At 38.4% G+C, this 19586-nt stretch overlaps 1 protein-coding gene across 1 annotated transcript; it reads left to right on the top strand.

Annotated features, from left to right (window-relative positions):
- The first annotated feature begins 200 nt into the window (after positions 1 to 200).
- Positions 201 to 18451, top strand: LOC125659590 (von Willebrand factor A domain-containing protein 8-like). Its single transcript, XM_048891311.2, has 5 exons — positions 201 to 385; positions 10404 to 10656; positions 12506 to 16767; positions 16854 to 16980; positions 17079 to 18451. The coding sequence occupies exons 1-5, from the start codon at positions 335 to 337 to the stop codon at positions 18056 to 18058; spliced, it is 5673 nt and encodes a 1890-aa protein (XP_048747268.2). The 5' UTR covers positions 201 to 334; the 3' UTR covers positions 18059 to 18451.
- Positions 18452 to 19586: the final 1135 nt, after the last annotated feature.

Raw genomic sequence — 19586 nt, 5'->3', positions numbered from 1 at the left:
AAAAGGACATACTATTATATAAAATGATATTCATCTTCAATACTATCTTAACATAATTTACATTTTCTTTCGTTTCTTGGAATATTGCTTATATATATATATATATATATATATATATATATATATATATATATATGGCCGAACTGTAAATACACCGAAACAACGTGCATCGATATAATAACACCGGGCTCGGGAATCCTAATATCAATACTTGCGTGAAACATCCAAGATGTCTGCGTCCAGGAAAAGCAGACTTTGAACCTCAATAACTAGTCTCGGTACACCGTCCTAGTTTGTGACTTCAGTATGTGATAACATAGGACCAACAAAGTCTATGTCCTGGATCATACGGATGAGCGTCAATCGCTCAAATTCTCGTTTGCAGGTAAAAAGTTTTGTAGCCTAGTTGTCAAGTTCATCTCACACGGAGGCATTTCGAGCTAAGATACATGATTGTGTAACATATTTATATCTTCATATGCTTCTTTTTTTCCCTGCTTGTCATTATTAATATGTATACCGGTTTGACCGTTGGACCGAGCGAAGCATGAAATGATCATTTGTTCTGGGATCGAAATTAACTTTCAGCAAATTATTTTCCAACTAGCATTTGTTAGCATTTTTCAATCGATTGCTTTTTCACAGAAAAGAAAACAAGGATGCCTCTATATCAAAATAAGATTGAGAGCTCTTTCATTTAGGCCTACCATTTAATAAATCATAAAATAATCAACAGTCATCGTATTGTAACGTGCTAATGTCCAAGAATAAGGCAGATGTTATATTTACAGTTTATTTACAAATATACACATATTTACACACAACATTTATGTTGAACAACTTCAAATAGTTGAAGTTCAATATACACATCAGTCCATCTGCTTACGGAGCAGAACTGACATCCATCTGTATTAAACTCCAATACAGAACTCACTCAAACTTGGGCATGCCCCTCAAACTTCAAGGTTCCCAGCCAAAATCATAAAGCACCGATAATGGCTAACCTTAATCAGGAATATAAACAATTAACCCTTATATTCCCATGAGAACATCAGCGACCACTAGTGTAGGACGCTGACAGACATATCCCGTTACCCATTGTGATAACAGTATAGAGCAATAAATGCTGAGCATGCATACAAGATAAACAAGTGAACAGAATTAGTGAAACTCCAAAATTATGAATTGCTCCCTCCTTCAAAGACATGTGCCCACACATGTTATTTACAAATTAAAATTGACAGTTTTCTCAATGTACATTCTCAGTTAATTACACTGTCACTTTATAAATCCAATCGTTCCACAGGACGGCGGATTCGTTTACCGCGACCGTATTCTGCATCAATCCCTGCTTCGCAATCGTCATTATAACTCGCATTGTCAATAGAACGTACCTCGTCATCATCACCAGACTGCTGATCACTTGACGGCTGCCACGCGTCACTTTCGCCATAAAATGGTTTTAATCGGTTGTAATGCACAACACGCGGTCTGGAATTTGGTGTCTTTTGGATTCGGTACACAAGATCACTAATTGACGTAACTACGCGATAAGGTCCGTCCCAATTAGATTGTAATTTTGGGCTCACGCCGATTTTGCGTTTAGGATCAAAAAGCCACACGAGGTCACTACTTTTATATGGGTTAAATTTCACAGAATAATCGTATCCGGACTTCTGTTTATCACTTGCACTTTTAATATGTTGTCTAGCCGATTCATGCACTTTGCACATTTTGTCCTTCAAGTCTGCAACATAATCAGGCACACTGTTTGTTTCTTCTTTAGGAATACTTCCGTACATTAAATCCACAGGTAAACGTACTTCCCGACCTAACATCATCAAATTCGGGGAATATGACGTTGATTCCTGTTCAGCACTCCTATATGCCATCATTGTCATCGGGAGAATTTCGTCCCAGTCTCTTTGATCTTTAGACACTAATGTTGCAAGCATATTTCCAACCGTTTTATTGAAACGCTCAATCATTCCGTCAGATTGGGGGTGTAAAGCTGTAGTTCGAGTCTTCTCCATTCCTAGTAGTTTTGACATCGAGATGAATAGTCCAGATTCAAAATTTCTTCCCTGGTCGGAATGAATAAGTAAAGGGACCCCAAAACGACAAATGAACTCATCAACGAGCTTCCTGGCTACAGTCTCAGCCTCTTGATCTGGGATCGCGTATGCCTCAGTCCATTTAGTAAAATAATCTCCCACAACAAGAATGTATTTGTTTCCGCGTTCTGTTACAGGTAAGGGACCCATGATATCCAGGGCTACCCTCTCCATTGGAGCTCCCACATTGTAGATCTTCATAGGGGCCTTGTAGGATTTAGACGGACTTTTCCTTGCCGAACACTGTTCACATTTACGACACCAGTCCTTTACACTAGATCCAACATCCGGCCAATAAAATCGTTCTCGTATCCGAGACAAAGTTTTGTTGACTCCAAGATGACCAGCTGTAACGTCATCATGAAGCGATTTTAATATATCTGCGCGATATATTTCTGGCACAATCACTTGCCACGAAATTCGCTTCCCTGTATCATCTTCCCATCTCCGATGCAGGACACCATTCTTGAATTCCAGTCTTTGCCACTCAGACCACAAAGTTTTCACTGTCACACTTTCCAAACAGATTTCCTCCCATTTAGGCTTGGTATGGCTTTGCTGCAATTTTGAGAAAATAACACCTATTGTCGTATCGTCTCTTTGGGCTTTGGCCATTTGAGCTTGTGATATTCCATTTATCCAGGAAGGTTGAGTCTTTTTACGGACAACATTGCATTTTCCTTCTGGACGAAAAGTTTGTTCAGTTCGCTCACAATATGAGCAGTCTTGGCAGGGTCGGCGCGACATCGAGTCAGCATTAATATGTTTTGCTCCAGCTCGATGTTCTATTTCAAAGTCATAAGTGCCAAGAACTTCCAGCCATCGAACTAACTGTCCTTCAATATTTTTGAAATTCATAAGCCACCGAAGTGACCCATGGTCTGTGCGTAGGCGAAACTTCCTGCCATACAAGTAGCAGTGGAAGTGTTTTATGGACTCTACAATCGTGAGTAATTCCTTGCGGGTTACACAGTAGTTTGTGTCGGATTTCCCTAATGCATGACTAAAATAGCCTATTACTTTCTCCTTACCATCTTGAATTTGAGAAAGCACAGATCCAATGGCTTTGTTGCTAGCGTCTGTATCTAGGATGAACTCTGAGCCTTGAGGGTCCGGGTATGCCAGTACCGGACTGTGCATTAGTTTAGATTTTAGCTGCTGGAAAGCCGTGTTGCACTCATCCGTCCACAAAAATGGTTTAATTTCTGTCATGGAATTTAATGGACGAGCAACTTTTGCAAAGTTCAAAATAAACTTGCGATAATAAGAGCATAATCCAAGAAAACTACGAAGCTGCTTAATGTTGACGGGCACAGGCCAATATTTTATGGCATCAATTTTTGATTGATCCACTTGAATTCCGTCCGGGGTTACAATATGCCCCAAGTATGTCACTCGCTTTTGAAATAAGAAACATTTCTTTGGACTTAATTTCAGTCCCGCAGTACGTAGTCGCAAAACCACTTCCTCTAAACGATTTAACGTTGTCTCAAAGTCTTGACCGAAAACAATCACGTCATCAAGATAAACCAAACAGGTTTTCCAAGATAATCCCGATAAGACTTTACTCATTAACCTTTCAAAGGTGGCGGGTGCATTACACAGTCCAAAGGGCATGACCTTGAACTGGTACAGTCCATTTTCGGTCACAAAGGCAGTTTTCTCACGATCCTGATCTTCCACTTCAACTTGCCAATAGCCGCTTTGTAAATCAAGGGTGCAAAACCACTGAGAACCAACTAGAGCGTCCAGTTTGTCGTCAACTCTGGGAACCGGAAATGAATCCTTCTTAGTAACATAATTCACCTTTCTATAGTCTACACAAAACAGAAGGGAACCATCCTTCTTCCTCACCAATACAATTGGTGAAGCCCAAGGACTGTTTGATTTTTCAATCACGTCCTGAGATAACATCATTTCGATCTGTGATGACACCTCAGATCTCTTAGCAAATGGCATTCGACAGGGTTGTTGTTTGATGGGTGTAGCGCCCTGAGTGTCAATCTTGTGTTTGATTACTCCTGTGCGACCAAGTGCTAGTTTGTCGGGTGCAAACACATCTTTGTTGTTGATCAAAAACTGTTTTAGGATTTCCGATTTTTTTCCATCCAAATTGACACATGATTCAGATAGTAAAGTCGAAAGGTAATCCGGAATTTTGCCATCTGGATAAGAACAAGTTTCCTCACTTCGGTCTATTGTTACAGCTTCGCAGTGACCAACTACTGTTCTCGGATAAAGTTTGATTGATTTGTCTGACACATTGAGCACACGTATAGGAACTTTTTCTTTCGACAAATCTACTACAGCTTTCCCTACAATCAGTTTGTACTTTTCAGTGAATTTCTCCGTAGGAATAACAAGGCCTGTCTTAGGTACTGAATCGGTATCCAAAACTTTTCCTTGAAGCAACATCTCACTTCCAGCTGGAACAACACTGGTATCTTCCAGAACAACCCTACAACAACGCATGTAGTTGCACGAGAATGTTGAACATTTTACAATATGCCCATTCAATTTAAACTGACTATTTCCTACATCAAGAACACATTTATGTGCCTTCAAGAAATCAAATCCGAGCAATCCCTCGATGTCCTCATCAATGTCAACAATCCAGAATTCGTGCTGTACAGAAATGCCTGCGAGAGTCACGTTCATTGTCGCGATCCCTTTTGCATGAATACATTTGCCATCAGCCATCTTCATATTCATTTTAGAAGATTGTAATTCGGGGAGTGGATTCATTTTCCTGTAGACACTGGTATTAATGATAGAGACATTGGCACCTGTATCTACAAGAAATCGTACAGATTCGGCATCATGTATACATCCATCCACATACATACCAGACCCGTCCTTCGATATTCGAGAAGATCGCGGGGCAAAGTTTGAATTTCCCATACCAGAACTTGATGATTTTTTGGCTTTCGGGCAGTTCCTTCTAAAATGATTCCCACCACAGTTCCAACAACGGATTTCTTTTGTTGATGGTTTTGAATTAGCAGCACATGTATCTTTCGATTTTTTTCATTGTTGCTATTTCCTTGCGCATTTCAACAAGTTCCTTTGAAATTTCTCCCATACATGCTTTAATGTCATCAGCACTGAATGATTTTTCATTTGCATAGTCACTAACAGTTACATTCCGCACCGCTGTAGTAGCTCGTTTTTCTCGTTGTCTTTCTGCCATATTAAATGCATCCAGTTCCACGGACAGTTTTGTAGCATCATCAATGGTTTTTGGATGCGCTTGCTGAATCCTCAGTCTCATGTCGGAGTCAGTAAGGGCGTCTATGAAATGATCCCGACACAATGTTTCCAGTAGATCTCGCGGAGCATTAGGGTAAGCTTTTCAGCTCAATCGTTTTATATATTGAGCTAACTCCGGAAGTGATTGGTCTCTTTTCCGGACAAAGTTTTTTAGCTGAACTCGGAACAGTTCAGTTCTGTTCTCGGATCCAAAACGGCGACTGAGTGCAGTTGACAATTCAACATAGGAACGTCGTTTTCCTGGCTCCAGATCAGCTAACACTCCTTGTGCAGCACCCCTTAACGAGGACGCTAAGAACATGGACTTCCTTATGTCGTCCCATCCATTTATCTCCGCCACGAGTTCAAACTGGACTTTATAATCATCCCACGGCTCAGACCCATCATATGCAGCTGGACGTACGAAAGGTTTCATGAAATCCCTGTTACTTTGATGATCATCATTGTAACTATTGTTTCTGAGTGCCGCTGTAGTATTGCGTATTTCTCGATCAAGCGCTGCACATTCTCTTTCTATACGCTGGATCTCATGAGGGGTGGATGTCATCGTCCCTATTCCTGTATCTGACCTATTACGTCTTATTCCTAATAGCACAGTTGGGGTATCTAAATTTTCTGCCATATCACTTGTAATAATAATCCCACCGCTGCCACCAAAATTGTAACGTGCTAATGTCCAAGAATAAGGCAGATGTTATATTTACAGTTTATTTACAAATATACACATATTTACACACAACATTTATGTTGAACAACTTCAAATAGTTGAAGTTCAATATACACATCAGTCCATCTGCTTACGGAGCAGAACTGACATCCATCTGTATTAAACTCCAATACAGAACTCACTCAAACTTGGGCATGCCCCTCTGATCAAACTTCAAGGTTCCCAGCCAAAATCATAAAGCACCGATAATGGCTAACCTTAATCAGGAATATAAACAATTAACCCTTATATTCCCATGAGAACATCAGCGACCACTAGTGTAGGATGCTGACAGACATATCCCGTTACCCATTGTGATAACAGTATAGAGCAATAAATGCTGAGCATGCATGCATACAAGATAAACAAGTGAACAGAATTAGTGAAACTCCAAAATTATGACAGTATATATTTTTATGTAAAGAAACTCATGAGCTCATTTGTCTGTATAGTCGTATTACTGTTTTTCTATTTGATGATTGGTTAAAAACTGTAACAATAATACATATTAGGGTTGAAATGATTCACCGAAAGATCGATACTGTTCAATAAAAATGCTCGATTCAATGTTCGATTCATTGTCTCGATTTTTGGTTCAATACGTTTATTACAATCTGGTTCAGTAAAGATGGTAAAACACATCAGGCTCGGCCTGTACTTACCATTTCTATCTTCATGAGGGACAAAATAGCTTCAAATAATGTTTAGACTTGTTTGTCTTGAGTCTTACGAAAATAACAATGAATTTTATCAGTTTAAACTGCAGAGCTAACAGGTGTTGGCAATTTGGAAACATTTTGGTGTTTAAATTATGATAGTGAATCTTGGCAATTAAATTTTTCTTCAGTGCTATATAATATTGGTTTCTTCTGTGAATTGTATCGTATTGAATCGTGGCACAAGTATTGCAATATGTATCGTATCTGTATCTTTAAGGGGGCGTATCGTTTCAGCCCTTAAAATTATACCATTCATTTTTAACAAACTCGGTGTTTGAATTACAAATTGCACTCTTGTATTTTTGACATTCAAAATTAAAACAAGAATAACTGTAAAAGCAACTAATGAACAAAACAAAATGGTGGCATCCATATTGGATCACAAAATTTTCAGTTAACGTATGTAGATATTATCTCTATTCATTTGCTGATTTCCTCATTTTTTCTTTTACATACTTGTTGCCTTTAGAACCTCTTTGTGGACGGGTCTTTGGCCTGTCCTAGCTTTGCTCAGTATTATTGATACATGGTGTACTGGCTGTCCAGAGATCTACTACATATTCACAATATCAAATGATTTGAAAACTTGAAGATTGTTATCGTCAAAATATATATTCAAAACATTTGAGGATTTAATTTTTAAAAAAAAAAATCTAGTTCAAAAATACGCTACAAATAACTATATAGATACCAGACAACAGGACACGGCCTGAAGCAGTAATACTAACAAGTTAGTGTGTTGAGTAAACATTGACGAGATCATCATGATTGTTATTTAAATCAGACGTCTCTGAGACACCCAAAGTATGCTTGAAGTACTTTTTGACATCACTGACTGAAATGACCTTGGCCTTTTATTATTTATTCTATCTATGTTTACTTTTTCAGTACGTGAACTTTATATTTAGTTTATAATCATTCTGTAAAGCGTTTCAATTCACAACACAAAATTATTGTAGACTTCAAAGGACAGCCAATAAACTGAGGAAATCCAGGGGGAAAAAATTTCCCTCACAAAAAATAGTGACTTTTGATTTTTCACTTACAATTTCAATTAATATCAACTTGCATTTAGCGAGTATTTCCACTTAATTTTCTTACTTGTTTGTTGTGTGTCCTAGTGATAATCATATTCAGTAAAAGTTTAGTAAATTACATTTTAGAAACATTCTCCCACTTTTACCTATGATATTTATGAAATTTCTCTGGTGCAAACTAGGGCTGAAACTATATGCCTCCTTCACGATACGATGCATATTGCAATACTTAGTATGCCACAATTCAATACTTTCAGTATGATACAATTTACAGAAGAAACCAATAATAACATTGAAGAAAAATTTAATTACATGTACCAAGATTCACAATTAAAATTTTAAAAGCAATATGTTTCCAAACTGCCAAACGGTAAGATGCCCGTTGACTCTTTAGTTCAAACCGATTATTATTTTCGTCAGACTCAAGACAACAACAGCCTGAACGTTATTCGAGGCTATTTTGTCCCTCATGCAGGCAAAAATAATAAGTACAGGCTGAGCCTAAATAATGTTTTTTACTGAACACGTTTGTAATAAACGCATCAAGCTGAAAAATTGAGGCAATGAATCAAACATTGAATCGAATGTTTATATTGAACAGTATCGATATTTCGGTGAATCGTTTCTGCCCTAGTGCTAACATCAAAATACTAGCCGAAAGATTTTCTTTGTGTTGACTTTTAAGGGTCCACTGAGGCTTGGGGGGAAGCTGGAGTATGTGATGTTACAGTTTGAGATTGCTTGTGAAGATGTTGCAGTCTTCACGAAAACATTTAAAACTTGCTGGCCAGTCGGACCAGTGAACTGTCTAAATTTACTGGCCCACAGTGAAATTTACTGGCCCCCTAAATTTTCATATGTTTATCACATACATTATGGAATGCATTGTAAAATTATACAATTAATTTACTGAAACTATGGTTACTTTATGTGCTATTTTTTTTTTATTTATTTTTATTTTGATGGTAAATTTAAGCAAAGAAGACGTTTAGAATATTTAAATCCAACATTATATATCTAATATGACTTACAAAAAATCTACAAGCCCGTCGGACTTCCTGATTTTTAATTTTCACTGACCCGACCATAAAATTCACTGGCCTCGGTCTTCGGACCACTGAGTTTTCATGAAGACTGATGTTGTGGTACATGATCAATCTGCATTTTACATCTTGCAATACGACTTTAGGTATTTGATCCGCATGCATATACATTTAACGCAGGAAATATAAATGACACTGTAGGAACTGATAATTTTATCTGTAATGATAATAGTAGGGCCTGTAGGGGTCTATACCATACCATCCCCTAATGAAAATATTAGAGGGTGGTATGGTATAGCTAGACCCTTGATATCATTATTGTAGGCAAAATTACCGGTTCCTGTGATAACGCAGATGACATAAACAGAAAAAACTTGTCTGTCTATCAAAAATGTATTACTTTCTAAACAATTTACTGGGGTATTTTATCTGTGGGTTTTCGATGAAGTACCAGTCTTATATTTTTATTTATAGAATTTCGTGAGCTCGCTCATCTATTTAGTCATAGTAGGCCTACTGTTTTCTATATAACGATTTGCTAAAAACTATTATGATGATAATTATACCATCTATTTTGAACAAATTCAGTGTATAGATTACAAATTGCACATCAGTCTTATATGTTTGGCTATCAGATGTAAATTACTCAAATAACCGTTGAAGCAACTATTGAATCGATTACTCAGGATTCCTTGTATCATGCTTCATTATGAAGTAAAATGGAGACAGCCAAGGACACCGATAGTTTAACAACATGGTAGCACCCTTATGGCTCACAGAATTTTTAACGAAATAATTATAAATGTATCTGATTGGTGTCATAGTGGTAATTTGGCAAGTAGTTGGGCATTAGTTTTACCTTTGTCTGTCATTCCTCAACACCCAGTTTTCCGAAATTCTTTTCTAAATGCCTTTGAGATATTGATTTGCTTTTTTGTATGCAGGTGTATATTGATGAGTTACATTTGTCCCTGTTTGATTTTTTATGGAGGTGTGCCCCTTTAACTTAGAAAAATTACTGTTATGACCAGTTTTCCGGACACTTTTTTTAAATGCCTCAAGATAGTTAACTGATTTTTTGTATACAGATGTATGTTGATGAGTTACAGATTGAGTTTGAGTTTTGTGTCAGTTCGTTATTTTTTTATGGAGTTGTGCCCCTTTAATTTAACATAGAAAAATTAATGTATTTATTTTATGGCTATAAGGAATTGTTGTTTAGTTTTTCATTGTACTAAATGTGTGTAACATACAATCTGAATACCACATTTAATGTTATACTTCAATGGAGTACCCATGTTTGACTTTACAAATAGGCGGGGGCATTCGTGTCATGACACATCTAGTTGTTGAATTACTTGTATGTTAGATTCACTTACATTCTGTTTTCTTTTGTCAGGATACTTAGCCTTAAACATAGAATTATGGGCCTCCTGTAATTAAATTTTGAAAGAGGAAAATAAAAGGTTCTCAACATTTCAAGTCTTTCACTATGTCTGTTTCTTTTTCCATAGGTCCTTAAAAAGATCTTGCGAGATGGCATACAAAAAAATGACCGTCTTCTCTCCATCCGACGGTGTTCCAGTCAGACTGAAGGTGGCATAGACAGAATATCCATAGGGGACATATCCATCGCCATCAGACAGCCATCCAATGTGGAGGTGGTGCCAGTCCGTTACCTACACGAGAAACCACCACAGTCAGTCTTGCATCATCTGAAATGGATCATGCAGAAGGATGGCCTCAGACAAGATGTTTTTCTGATTGGTGTGTGAGTTTATTTGAAGTTTGTGACATTAAAAATATATAAATGCTTGGTTCAACTTGTCAAGCTTTCAGTATTTGATGGCAGCTAGACACACATTAAATTCTCCTGTGATTCCAGTCTAAAAATTGAACTGGAGAGATACAAAAAATATTTATAAGCTTAATTAACAATGTAACTGTATTTGTTTAAGTGGAAATATCTTTGATTTTTCTAGGTAGAGTAAAATTGTGCCATTTTATATTTGTTAAAGAGAGCTGCAACAATTCACATTATTCTCAAATTGATGCATTGATTCTCTTATCTTTTTAACCACCCAGCAATGACTTGCCATATAATATAATGATGTTTCCTAGAGGGAATATGTGTTATGACCTAAAGCTAGGTCACAGTATTAGGTTACCATGGCAACAGTTAAGAGTTTTATGACCAAATATAGTAAAACACTGTCCAACTCATAACAGAGATACTATTACAAAACTAGAATCATCAGCCTGTGTTAATTGATGATTCTTATGGGAATGGTGTGTCGTGACCTTAAACTAGGTCACATTGGACTTAAAATGGGTAACAAAGACCTTGATTACAAATGGTATGACAAAATATGGTAAAATCGTGTGCAGTTTATGACTTGAATACTATCAGGTCTACTAGAATCATCAAACCTTTCAGTTGTCAGATGCATCTTAGGAGAAGGTGTGTTTAAACCTAAAACTACATGTAGATTGTAATGACCTTGATTAAGAATAATGTAAGAGAAGGTGTGTTTAAACCTAAAACTACATGTAGATGTAATGACTTTGATTAAGAATAATGTAAGAGAAGGTGTGTTTAAAACTACATATAGATGTAATGATCTTGATTAAGAATAATGAAGAAGAGGTGTTTAAACCTAAAACTACATGTAGATGTAATGACTTTGATTAAGAATAATGTAAGAGAAGGTGTGTTTAAAACTACATGTAGATGTAATGACCTTGATTAAGAATAATGTAGCTTAATAGAGTGTAATGAACTTGATTAAGAATACTGTAGCTAAATAGATTGTAATGACCTTGATTAAGAATACTGTAGCTAAATAGATTGTAATGACCTTGATTAAGAATACTGTAACTAAATAGATTGTAATGACCTTGATTAAGAATACTGTAGCTAAATAGATTGTAATGACCTTGATTAAGAATACTGTAGCTAAATAGATTGTAATGACCTTAATTAAGAATACTGTAGCTAAATAGAGTGTAATGAAAACCCCGTCCTGCTCATAATTTGGATACTACTAAGAGGTCTAGAGTACTGTAATAAAAAATCAGGCCTTGTCAGTTGATGCTTGTTATGGGGAAGGTGTCAGTTGGTCATGACCTAAAGTTAGAGTTGCATTTACCCTGATTAAAAATGATATGACCAAATATATTTAGTGTATAATTTGGATACTATAAGGACTAGAGTCATCATACCTTATGTTAGGTATAAAGTTTGTCATGACTACATCTAGATCACAGTGATCCAATATAGAAAAGCCTTCTCCAACTCATCGCATGAATACGAGGCCAAATTATTGAAAACTTAGCATCTGCTGTTTTATCCATTTTTTAAAAAACACCTGATAGGCATATCATGTGTCATGATGGTTCCTTTCATTTTTCATTTCATTCAGCATGAAATTATATTTTCAAATCCTTATCACTGAAGTGGGAAATCAGATTAAAATAAAATGATCAAACAAAATTTGACTTGTACAGTTGTGAATCATGATTCAAATCAGTGGCAGCATTCATAATTTCTTATGTACCAACAGAAATTATTGCTGAATCAATAATAGATTCTTTACATTTGTTGTTTATTTAACAGGTGGGCCTGGTCCGTTGAGAAGACAAGTGGCCATGATGTATCTGGAATTGACCAGGCGAGAAGTGGAATATGTGTCTCTGTCACGCGATACCACGGAAACAGATATCAAACAGCGGCGAGAGATTGTCTCGGGCACTGCTTACTACCATGATCAGCCAGCTGTGAAAGCTGCCATTGAAGGAAGGGTGTTAGTACTAGAAGGCATTGAGAAGGCAGAGAGAAACGTGTTGCCTATATTAAATAATCTTTTGGAGAATCGAGAGATGCAACTGGATGATGGAAGGTTTTTAATGTCTGCAGAAAGATATGACAAATTGTTAGCAGATCATTCTAAAGAGGATTTAGATGCATTAAAACTAATCAGAGTGGATGAAAATTTCAGAGTTATTGCCCTTGGTCATCCTGTTCCCCGTTACCGTGGAAATGCACTTGATCCACCATTGAGATCTCGGTTTCAGTCTCGTGACATCAATGCTTTGCCTTTTAAAGAGCAACTAGAGTGTCTGCAAGAGGGGTTTTCAGGAATCCAAATAGAGAAAATCTCTCAAATTCTGTCCTTTGGTGCTGCAGTCAATACTCAGGAGTCCTCAACACTTGGACTACCCGATTTTCCTCTGTCAAATATATCAGGTGCAGTGAAAATGTTACAAACAAATAGAAAAATGGAGGTGACAGAAGTGATCGACAAACTCTATCCATTTAGAGTCATTCTGAACAAGGAGGGTATTACATCTGTCAAAAATCTCCTCAACAAATTCGGTTTAAAACATAAAGATGAATATGTTACGAAAGGTCAAATTACATCTGTTGAAAACAAGAATGAAAATCTTGTAACAATAGGGACAAATGAAACAGAAAAATTTGATGTTATCAAAGGATGCCTGGAAACAAACAGCAGTAGTGAATCATTTATACAAACACAGTATCATAACTCAATCCTGGTTGAACTTGTGCAATCACATGCTGCTCAGGATTTCTGCATTATTGGAGCTCGTGGCTGTGGCAAAAGTATTTTAATAGAGAGGTTTGCTCAGCTTTTAGGATATGAATTGGAACCAATCATGTTATATCAGGATATGACATCACGGGATCTTCTGCAGAAGAGAATCACTGAATCGAATGGTGACACTACATGGATAATATCTCCACTGGTTGAGGCAGCTCTAAACGGACGCCTTGCAGTTCTTGATGGTCTTCATCGCATAAACCAAGGTTCATTTGCAGTCCTTCATCGCCTTATCCATGACCGAGAGCTCCAGCTATTTGACGGTACACGTCTCTTGCAACACGACCGCTATGAACAAATAAAAACAGATAATGAACTGTCTGACCAGGATATGAAAGAACGGAAGGTTTTCCCGATTCACCCCGCCTTCCGCATTGTTGGTCTATCTGAACCACCGGTCCCTGGGAGTGCTTCTCAACAATGGATGACACCGGAAATGCTGACAATGTTCCTCTTTCATCATCTGAGGCCATTGTCTTTGGGGGAAGAAAAGGAAGTTATAACAAGAGTCGTACCAAAATGCCCAGAAATGGGCAAACTGTTGACTTTTGTTCATGAACTCCGCAAGTCTACAGATCCAGCTATGGCGTCTATCGCTGCGTCATTATCCACGCGCCAGTTAATACGAATTGCTAGACGTTTGTCTAATTTTCCATCAAAAGATCTCCACGGAATAATTCAGAAAGCTTGTATGTCAAGTTTTCTTCCTAAATTGCCTCGAGATAGTTTAGAGCAGACGATGAATGCAGCTGACATAAAAGAAATGCCAAAATCAGAAATGGACACCAACAACAATCCAGACCATCTTATTGTGTGTTCTGTAAAGGATGGGACGTTAACAATAGGAGATACATCAGTACCAGTGTTTAATCCTGAAAACAAAACTAAAGTTCCTGATGTGCTGTTTTATGAGAATCCTCAACATTTAGCAGTAATGGAAGACATGCTGAGGGATTTTGTACTCGGCGAGCACCTATTACTGGTTGGAAATCAAGGTGTTGGCAAGAATAAGATAGTGGATCGTTTCCTTCATTTAATGAATAGACCTCGTGAGTATATCCAACTCCACAGAGACACAACAGTTCAAACTTTGACCTTGCAACCAACTGTCAAGGATGGCGTTATTGTGTTTGAGGATTCACCTCTCGTGCGGGCTGTCAAAATGGGTCATGTGTTAGTAGTCGATGAGGCAGATAAAGCGCCTACTCACGTCACATGCATCCTAAAGACGCTAATCGAATCCGGTGAAATGCATTTAGCAGACGGGAGAAGAATTGTATCACATAAATCTGGACATGTCTCATTGGATAACACAATTGTAGGCCATCCAGATTTTAGAATGATTGTTCTGGCAAACAGACCTGGATTCCCTTTCCTTGGAAATGACTTCTTCGGAGCCATGGGAGATATATTTAGTTGCCATGCTATACTAAACCCTGATGTGGAATCGGAGATGTCCATGCTGCAACAATATGGTCCTAATGTACCAAAGGCTGTGTTGGAGAAATTGGTGAGTGCTTTTGGAGAACTCCGTAACATGGCAGACCAGGGTTTGATATCCTATCCCTATTCAACCAGAGAAGTAGTCAACATCGTCAGACACATGGAGATGTACCCAAGTGATGGTCTGAGAACAGTCGTAAAGAATGTGTTCGATTTTGATGCCTACAGTAAGGAATTGCAAGAAACTATAATTAAAACCATGCATAAACACGGTATACCATATGGTGTATCCCGTGCAGAGGTCAATCTAGCCAAAGCATTTCCCCTTCCTTCATTCACTAAGGTCAGTAACTGGTCAATTCAGAGGCCTGAAGCAAAACGAAGAACTTCGATGATGAGTTTGCCTGTGGAGACAAGTGCAATAACCATCAAAGGTCCATTAGAGGTGTTCCCTCAAAGGCTTGCCTTAGACAAAAACACTGCTCGAGCATCACTCTTTACTGAACAGGAATCATACTGGACGATTCCCATGCATGAGACAAACATAATCAGTGATGTAGCTGTTACAAAGGCCTCAAATCAGGCGGCAGGGAAGTTTGACATCGTTCATATTGTTACGGCTAACCCCATTGGATTATTTTCCATGATCCCAAAGCTGTCGACATGCTCGGTCATTGATCTCTATGATATGTTTCCATCAACAACAGGATCATATCGTCCGCGTGTCCGAATCGCTCCGCTGGCGGAACCTCTCGACTCAAACGTATTCCTTCATGAAGAAGTTACGAACTCTATCCTTGTTGTCAATTTTAATACAGGTGAAGTTTGCAGACTGTCCTCACATGCACTCCCAGAGATGCCAATAGAGAAAAGACGATTCCCTGCTGCTGCTTCCACATCTCCTAACCCTTATCGGATGTGCCCCAGTACCCTCCCAGACGCAAAAGGAACTATTCTGTTTTACAAAGAAGGTAGTGATAATATTGTGGCTGTAACAGGAAAACATGCTCACTCAGTGGATGTCCCTCTGGTAATTAGCAAGGCACATCAAACTGGAGCAGATCAATGGTTACTAAGCAGTGATAAAGATGAAAAGTTCTTAGTCCGTATGGCAGAAGACAATTCATTTTCTCTGTATCCAGTCAGTGAGAATGGTGACAGTGCAGTTATACGAGAGCTCTCCTCTGTACCGCTTAGTGATAATCACTTGAAGACGTCCCTGTCTACCGATAATGTAGGACCAAACAGAACATCTGTGTTTCGTGATTCATACATGTCGGTCATGCTCGGGTTTCCAGAATCAACAGATGTGGAGGTGTACAGCTCTCCGAGAGAACCATTACCCGAGTCTAAATCAAAGCCTCAGGAAACTACCAGCACTCCTGCCTTTGGTTTGTTCGGATCGTCAATAGCCAAGCCAGAGGTTAATCCCACGAAACGCTCTCATATAGTCTCTCTTCCAGAATCAGGCCAAATAGTGGAAGGACTTCCAACATGGAAGGTCCCTGAATCCGCTTTGACAAGTTCAGAGCGAGCTCGAGAAGTGAGTGGATATCTGGAAGTGATAGACCCAGTGAACCATACCCTACGTTATATCCCGGTCCCTCCTGCTTCTCGACAGTCACCATACTTGTCTTGGATGTCGTCCATTGCAGACACCAGTCTCTTTGTTGCTCCTATGAGCGAAGATGGATTGGTTACAGTGGATGTTGGAGGCTGCATCCGAACGTGGGAGACAGCAGTAGTAAATCTACAGCGGTCACTAGGGGAATGGAAAAACATGATGGGGTTGGATGATGGAAGACCTCTTCAGGTATACATCTTCTAATTGTTTACAGTCATTGAAAATGTCTTGTGTTTTACCTCATTATTATTCTCATTTTTCTGTATAATTGTTAGATTACCAAAGATCGAGAGAGTGGTCGAAAAGCAGATGGTCCAAAACACGGGAAAATTGACCCGAAGAATGCTCCTCATCGTGGCGGAAACACATGGGCAGGAGGTACTGGAGGTAGCAATACGGCAGGTAAGAACGGGGGTTACATTGTACTAGTAATTTGAATGTTTGATAGTAATATTATGCAAAAACTATTTTTATAATAGCATTTTTTCTCGGATAAACAGGTTTAGGTGGTTTTGGTGGACCATATCGACTTGACGCTGGACATAAGGTATATCAAGTCCCCCAGCATGAAAAGGATTCTGTTCCAGATCATGTCAGGGAAGCTGCTCAGGATATGGCAAGAAAAGCTTTCAAAGAGAGACTCCGAGAAATTGAAATGAGTGAATATGATGCTGATGTGTATGAAGATTTCTCGAAGAACGTTAGAAGACAAGTCTCCTCACTAAGGGTGATTTTGGACAGTCTTCAAGCCAAAGGAAAGGAAAGGCAGTGGCTCAAAAACCAAGCATACGGTGACTTGGATGATTCGAAATTGATTGAGGGAATTACAGGTGAAAAGTCTATATACAAAAGACGAGGAGAGAAAGAACCCGAAATGGGTACGCCCCAGGAGAAACCAAAAAGGATCCGCTTACTGGTAGATGTCTCAGGAAGTATGTACCGATTTAACGGGTATGACGGACGTCTGAACCGAGAAATGGAGGCCACATTAATGATGATGGAAGCTTTGGAAAAATATGAAGAAAAGTTTAAGTATGATATTTATGGACATTCGGGTGAGGATCACAAGTTGGTCATGGTAAGCAAGGACAAAATCCCCGCTAATAATAAGGAACGTCTTGTTGTCCTTAAAACCATGCATGCACACTCCCAGTTCTGCCTCAGCGGTGATACAACTTTAATGGCGACACAACACGCTTCAGATGACCTGGCACAAGAAGAAGCAGATGAACATTTCCTTCTCGTTCTAAGTGACGCCAATTTTGACAGATATGGGATTTCTCCCAAAAAGTTTGGGGAGATATTAAAGAAAAACGAAAAAGTGAATGCATACGTGGTATTTATCGGTTCCTTGGAAGATCAGGCCAGTCAGCTGATCAAGCAACTTCCGACAGGCCACGCCTTTATTTGTCTGGACACCAAGAATTTACCACAGATTTTACAACAGATATTCACATCTACCATGCTGTCTGGCAGATAACAAGACCGTACATAGTGTGTATATATATATATAATATAACACTAACACACACATATATATATAATTCTAGGAGCTCGGGTATAAAATTATGTTGAATTGTTCAATATGATGATAATCAGAAATAGATTTCCATCCATAATTTGAATACATTATCAATATTAAGTTGAGTCAAATTAATAGGTAAATAACCTTATTGTTGATAATGAATATGTTTTCCAGAAAATGGTTGATAATTTTTACAGTATATATACATATATGTATATGTAAAATTTTATACACTATATAGATTATAGACCTATCCACATATCTTTCTCATAGAAATATGAAAGTATTAATTGTATCTCTTTGCTGAGTGATGTATGTATTGATGGTGATAAATTTTACAAACTAAAACATTTTTTTTATTATATTGATGACATGATTTAGTAGATATACTGTTTGATGTAAATGATTAGTAGAATGGGAAACAATTCATAGCAATTACTTATGCAATGCAAATACAGATTTAGTATTGGTAAAAAGGATTTGAAAGATAAAATGCAGAGGGGTGAATTAAAAATAACATGGTAATGATGTGTCTAATAAAAGCTATACGTTATGTACATGCAACAGGAAGGGAAAAAAAGCAGTGGTCCAGACCGGGATTTGAACTTGGGGACCTTGAATCTCTAGTCAGATGCTCTACCAACTTAACTATCTGGCCACCAGCGATCGAACCCGGCCGATCTCTACATTCCTCTCTTCTTAAATGTCTTCGCCCTCGGAGATGCACAACCCAGATTTTTATGCCCCTGGCAGGATTTTCACCTGCGAGTCCAGGTGTAGTCAACAGCACCAATGTAACCAGAAGGGAGAAAATGCAACGGACCAAACTGGGATTCGAGATCCTGGGTTGATGTCTTCAAGTATGAAGACACTCAAGGAGAGAGGAATGTAACAGTCAGCCAGATTTGATCATTGATGGTCAGATAGTTCAGTTGGTAGAGCACCTGACTAGAGATTCTTGGGGCCTGGGTTTGAATCCCGGTCTTGACCATTGCATTTTCTCCCCGCCTGTTGCATACACAACATGCTCTGTTTTGGACTACTCTGTGTCATTGTCAGCCCTTGGAAGCCAGAAAAATTTTGGGGTAGTGGTTTGTGACCAAAAATGGTACCTTTTTCCCTCCAAAGGTGGGAGGGGGGGGGGGGTTGCAGATGACAAAAGTTCCCCCTGTGCATCTGCTACTGTCCCCGACACAGACAAAGGATAAAGGTTGTTGCATTTCTTTTCCCACAAAGCTATTAACAGTTCATGGTTTAAACCACCTAAAAAGTTAAATGAAATCATCTCGCAGCGATTAACATCCACTTGGGAATGTCAATATCTTATATTTATTGGCAATGAAAAGTTTGTAATACAGGCATGTTGAAAAAAAAGGGAGGGGGGGGGATACCTCACTCCTACTTTTCTATTATGGGGGGGGGGGGGGGGGGGGGGGCAAAGATCATTGTTATTTTGTAATGCAAATCAAATAGGTAGAATGTA

Source organism: Ostrea edulis, chromosome 9 (assembly GCF_947568905.1).
Source record: "Ostrea edulis chromosome 9, xbOstEdul1.1, whole genome shotgun sequence".
Classification (NCBI taxonomy): domain Eukaryota; kingdom Metazoa; phylum Mollusca; class Bivalvia; order Ostreida; family Ostreidae; genus Ostrea; species Ostrea edulis.
This window is presented reverse-complemented; position numbering and strand designations above follow the sequence as displayed.

Coding starts and splice junctions, on each gene's coding strand:
- LOC125659590 (XM_048891311.2), top strand. CDS start 335: ATGTCCTGGATCATACGGATGAGCGTCAATCGCTCAAATTCTCGTTTG. Junction 10,657..12,505: donor ACAAGATGTTTTTCTGATTG/GTGTGTGAGTTT, acceptor TTTATTTAACAG/GTGGGCCTGGTCCGTTGAGA. Junction 16,981..17,078: donor TGGAGGTAGCAATACGGCAG/GTAAGAACGGGG, acceptor TCGGATAAACAG/GTTTAGGTGGTTTTGGTGGA.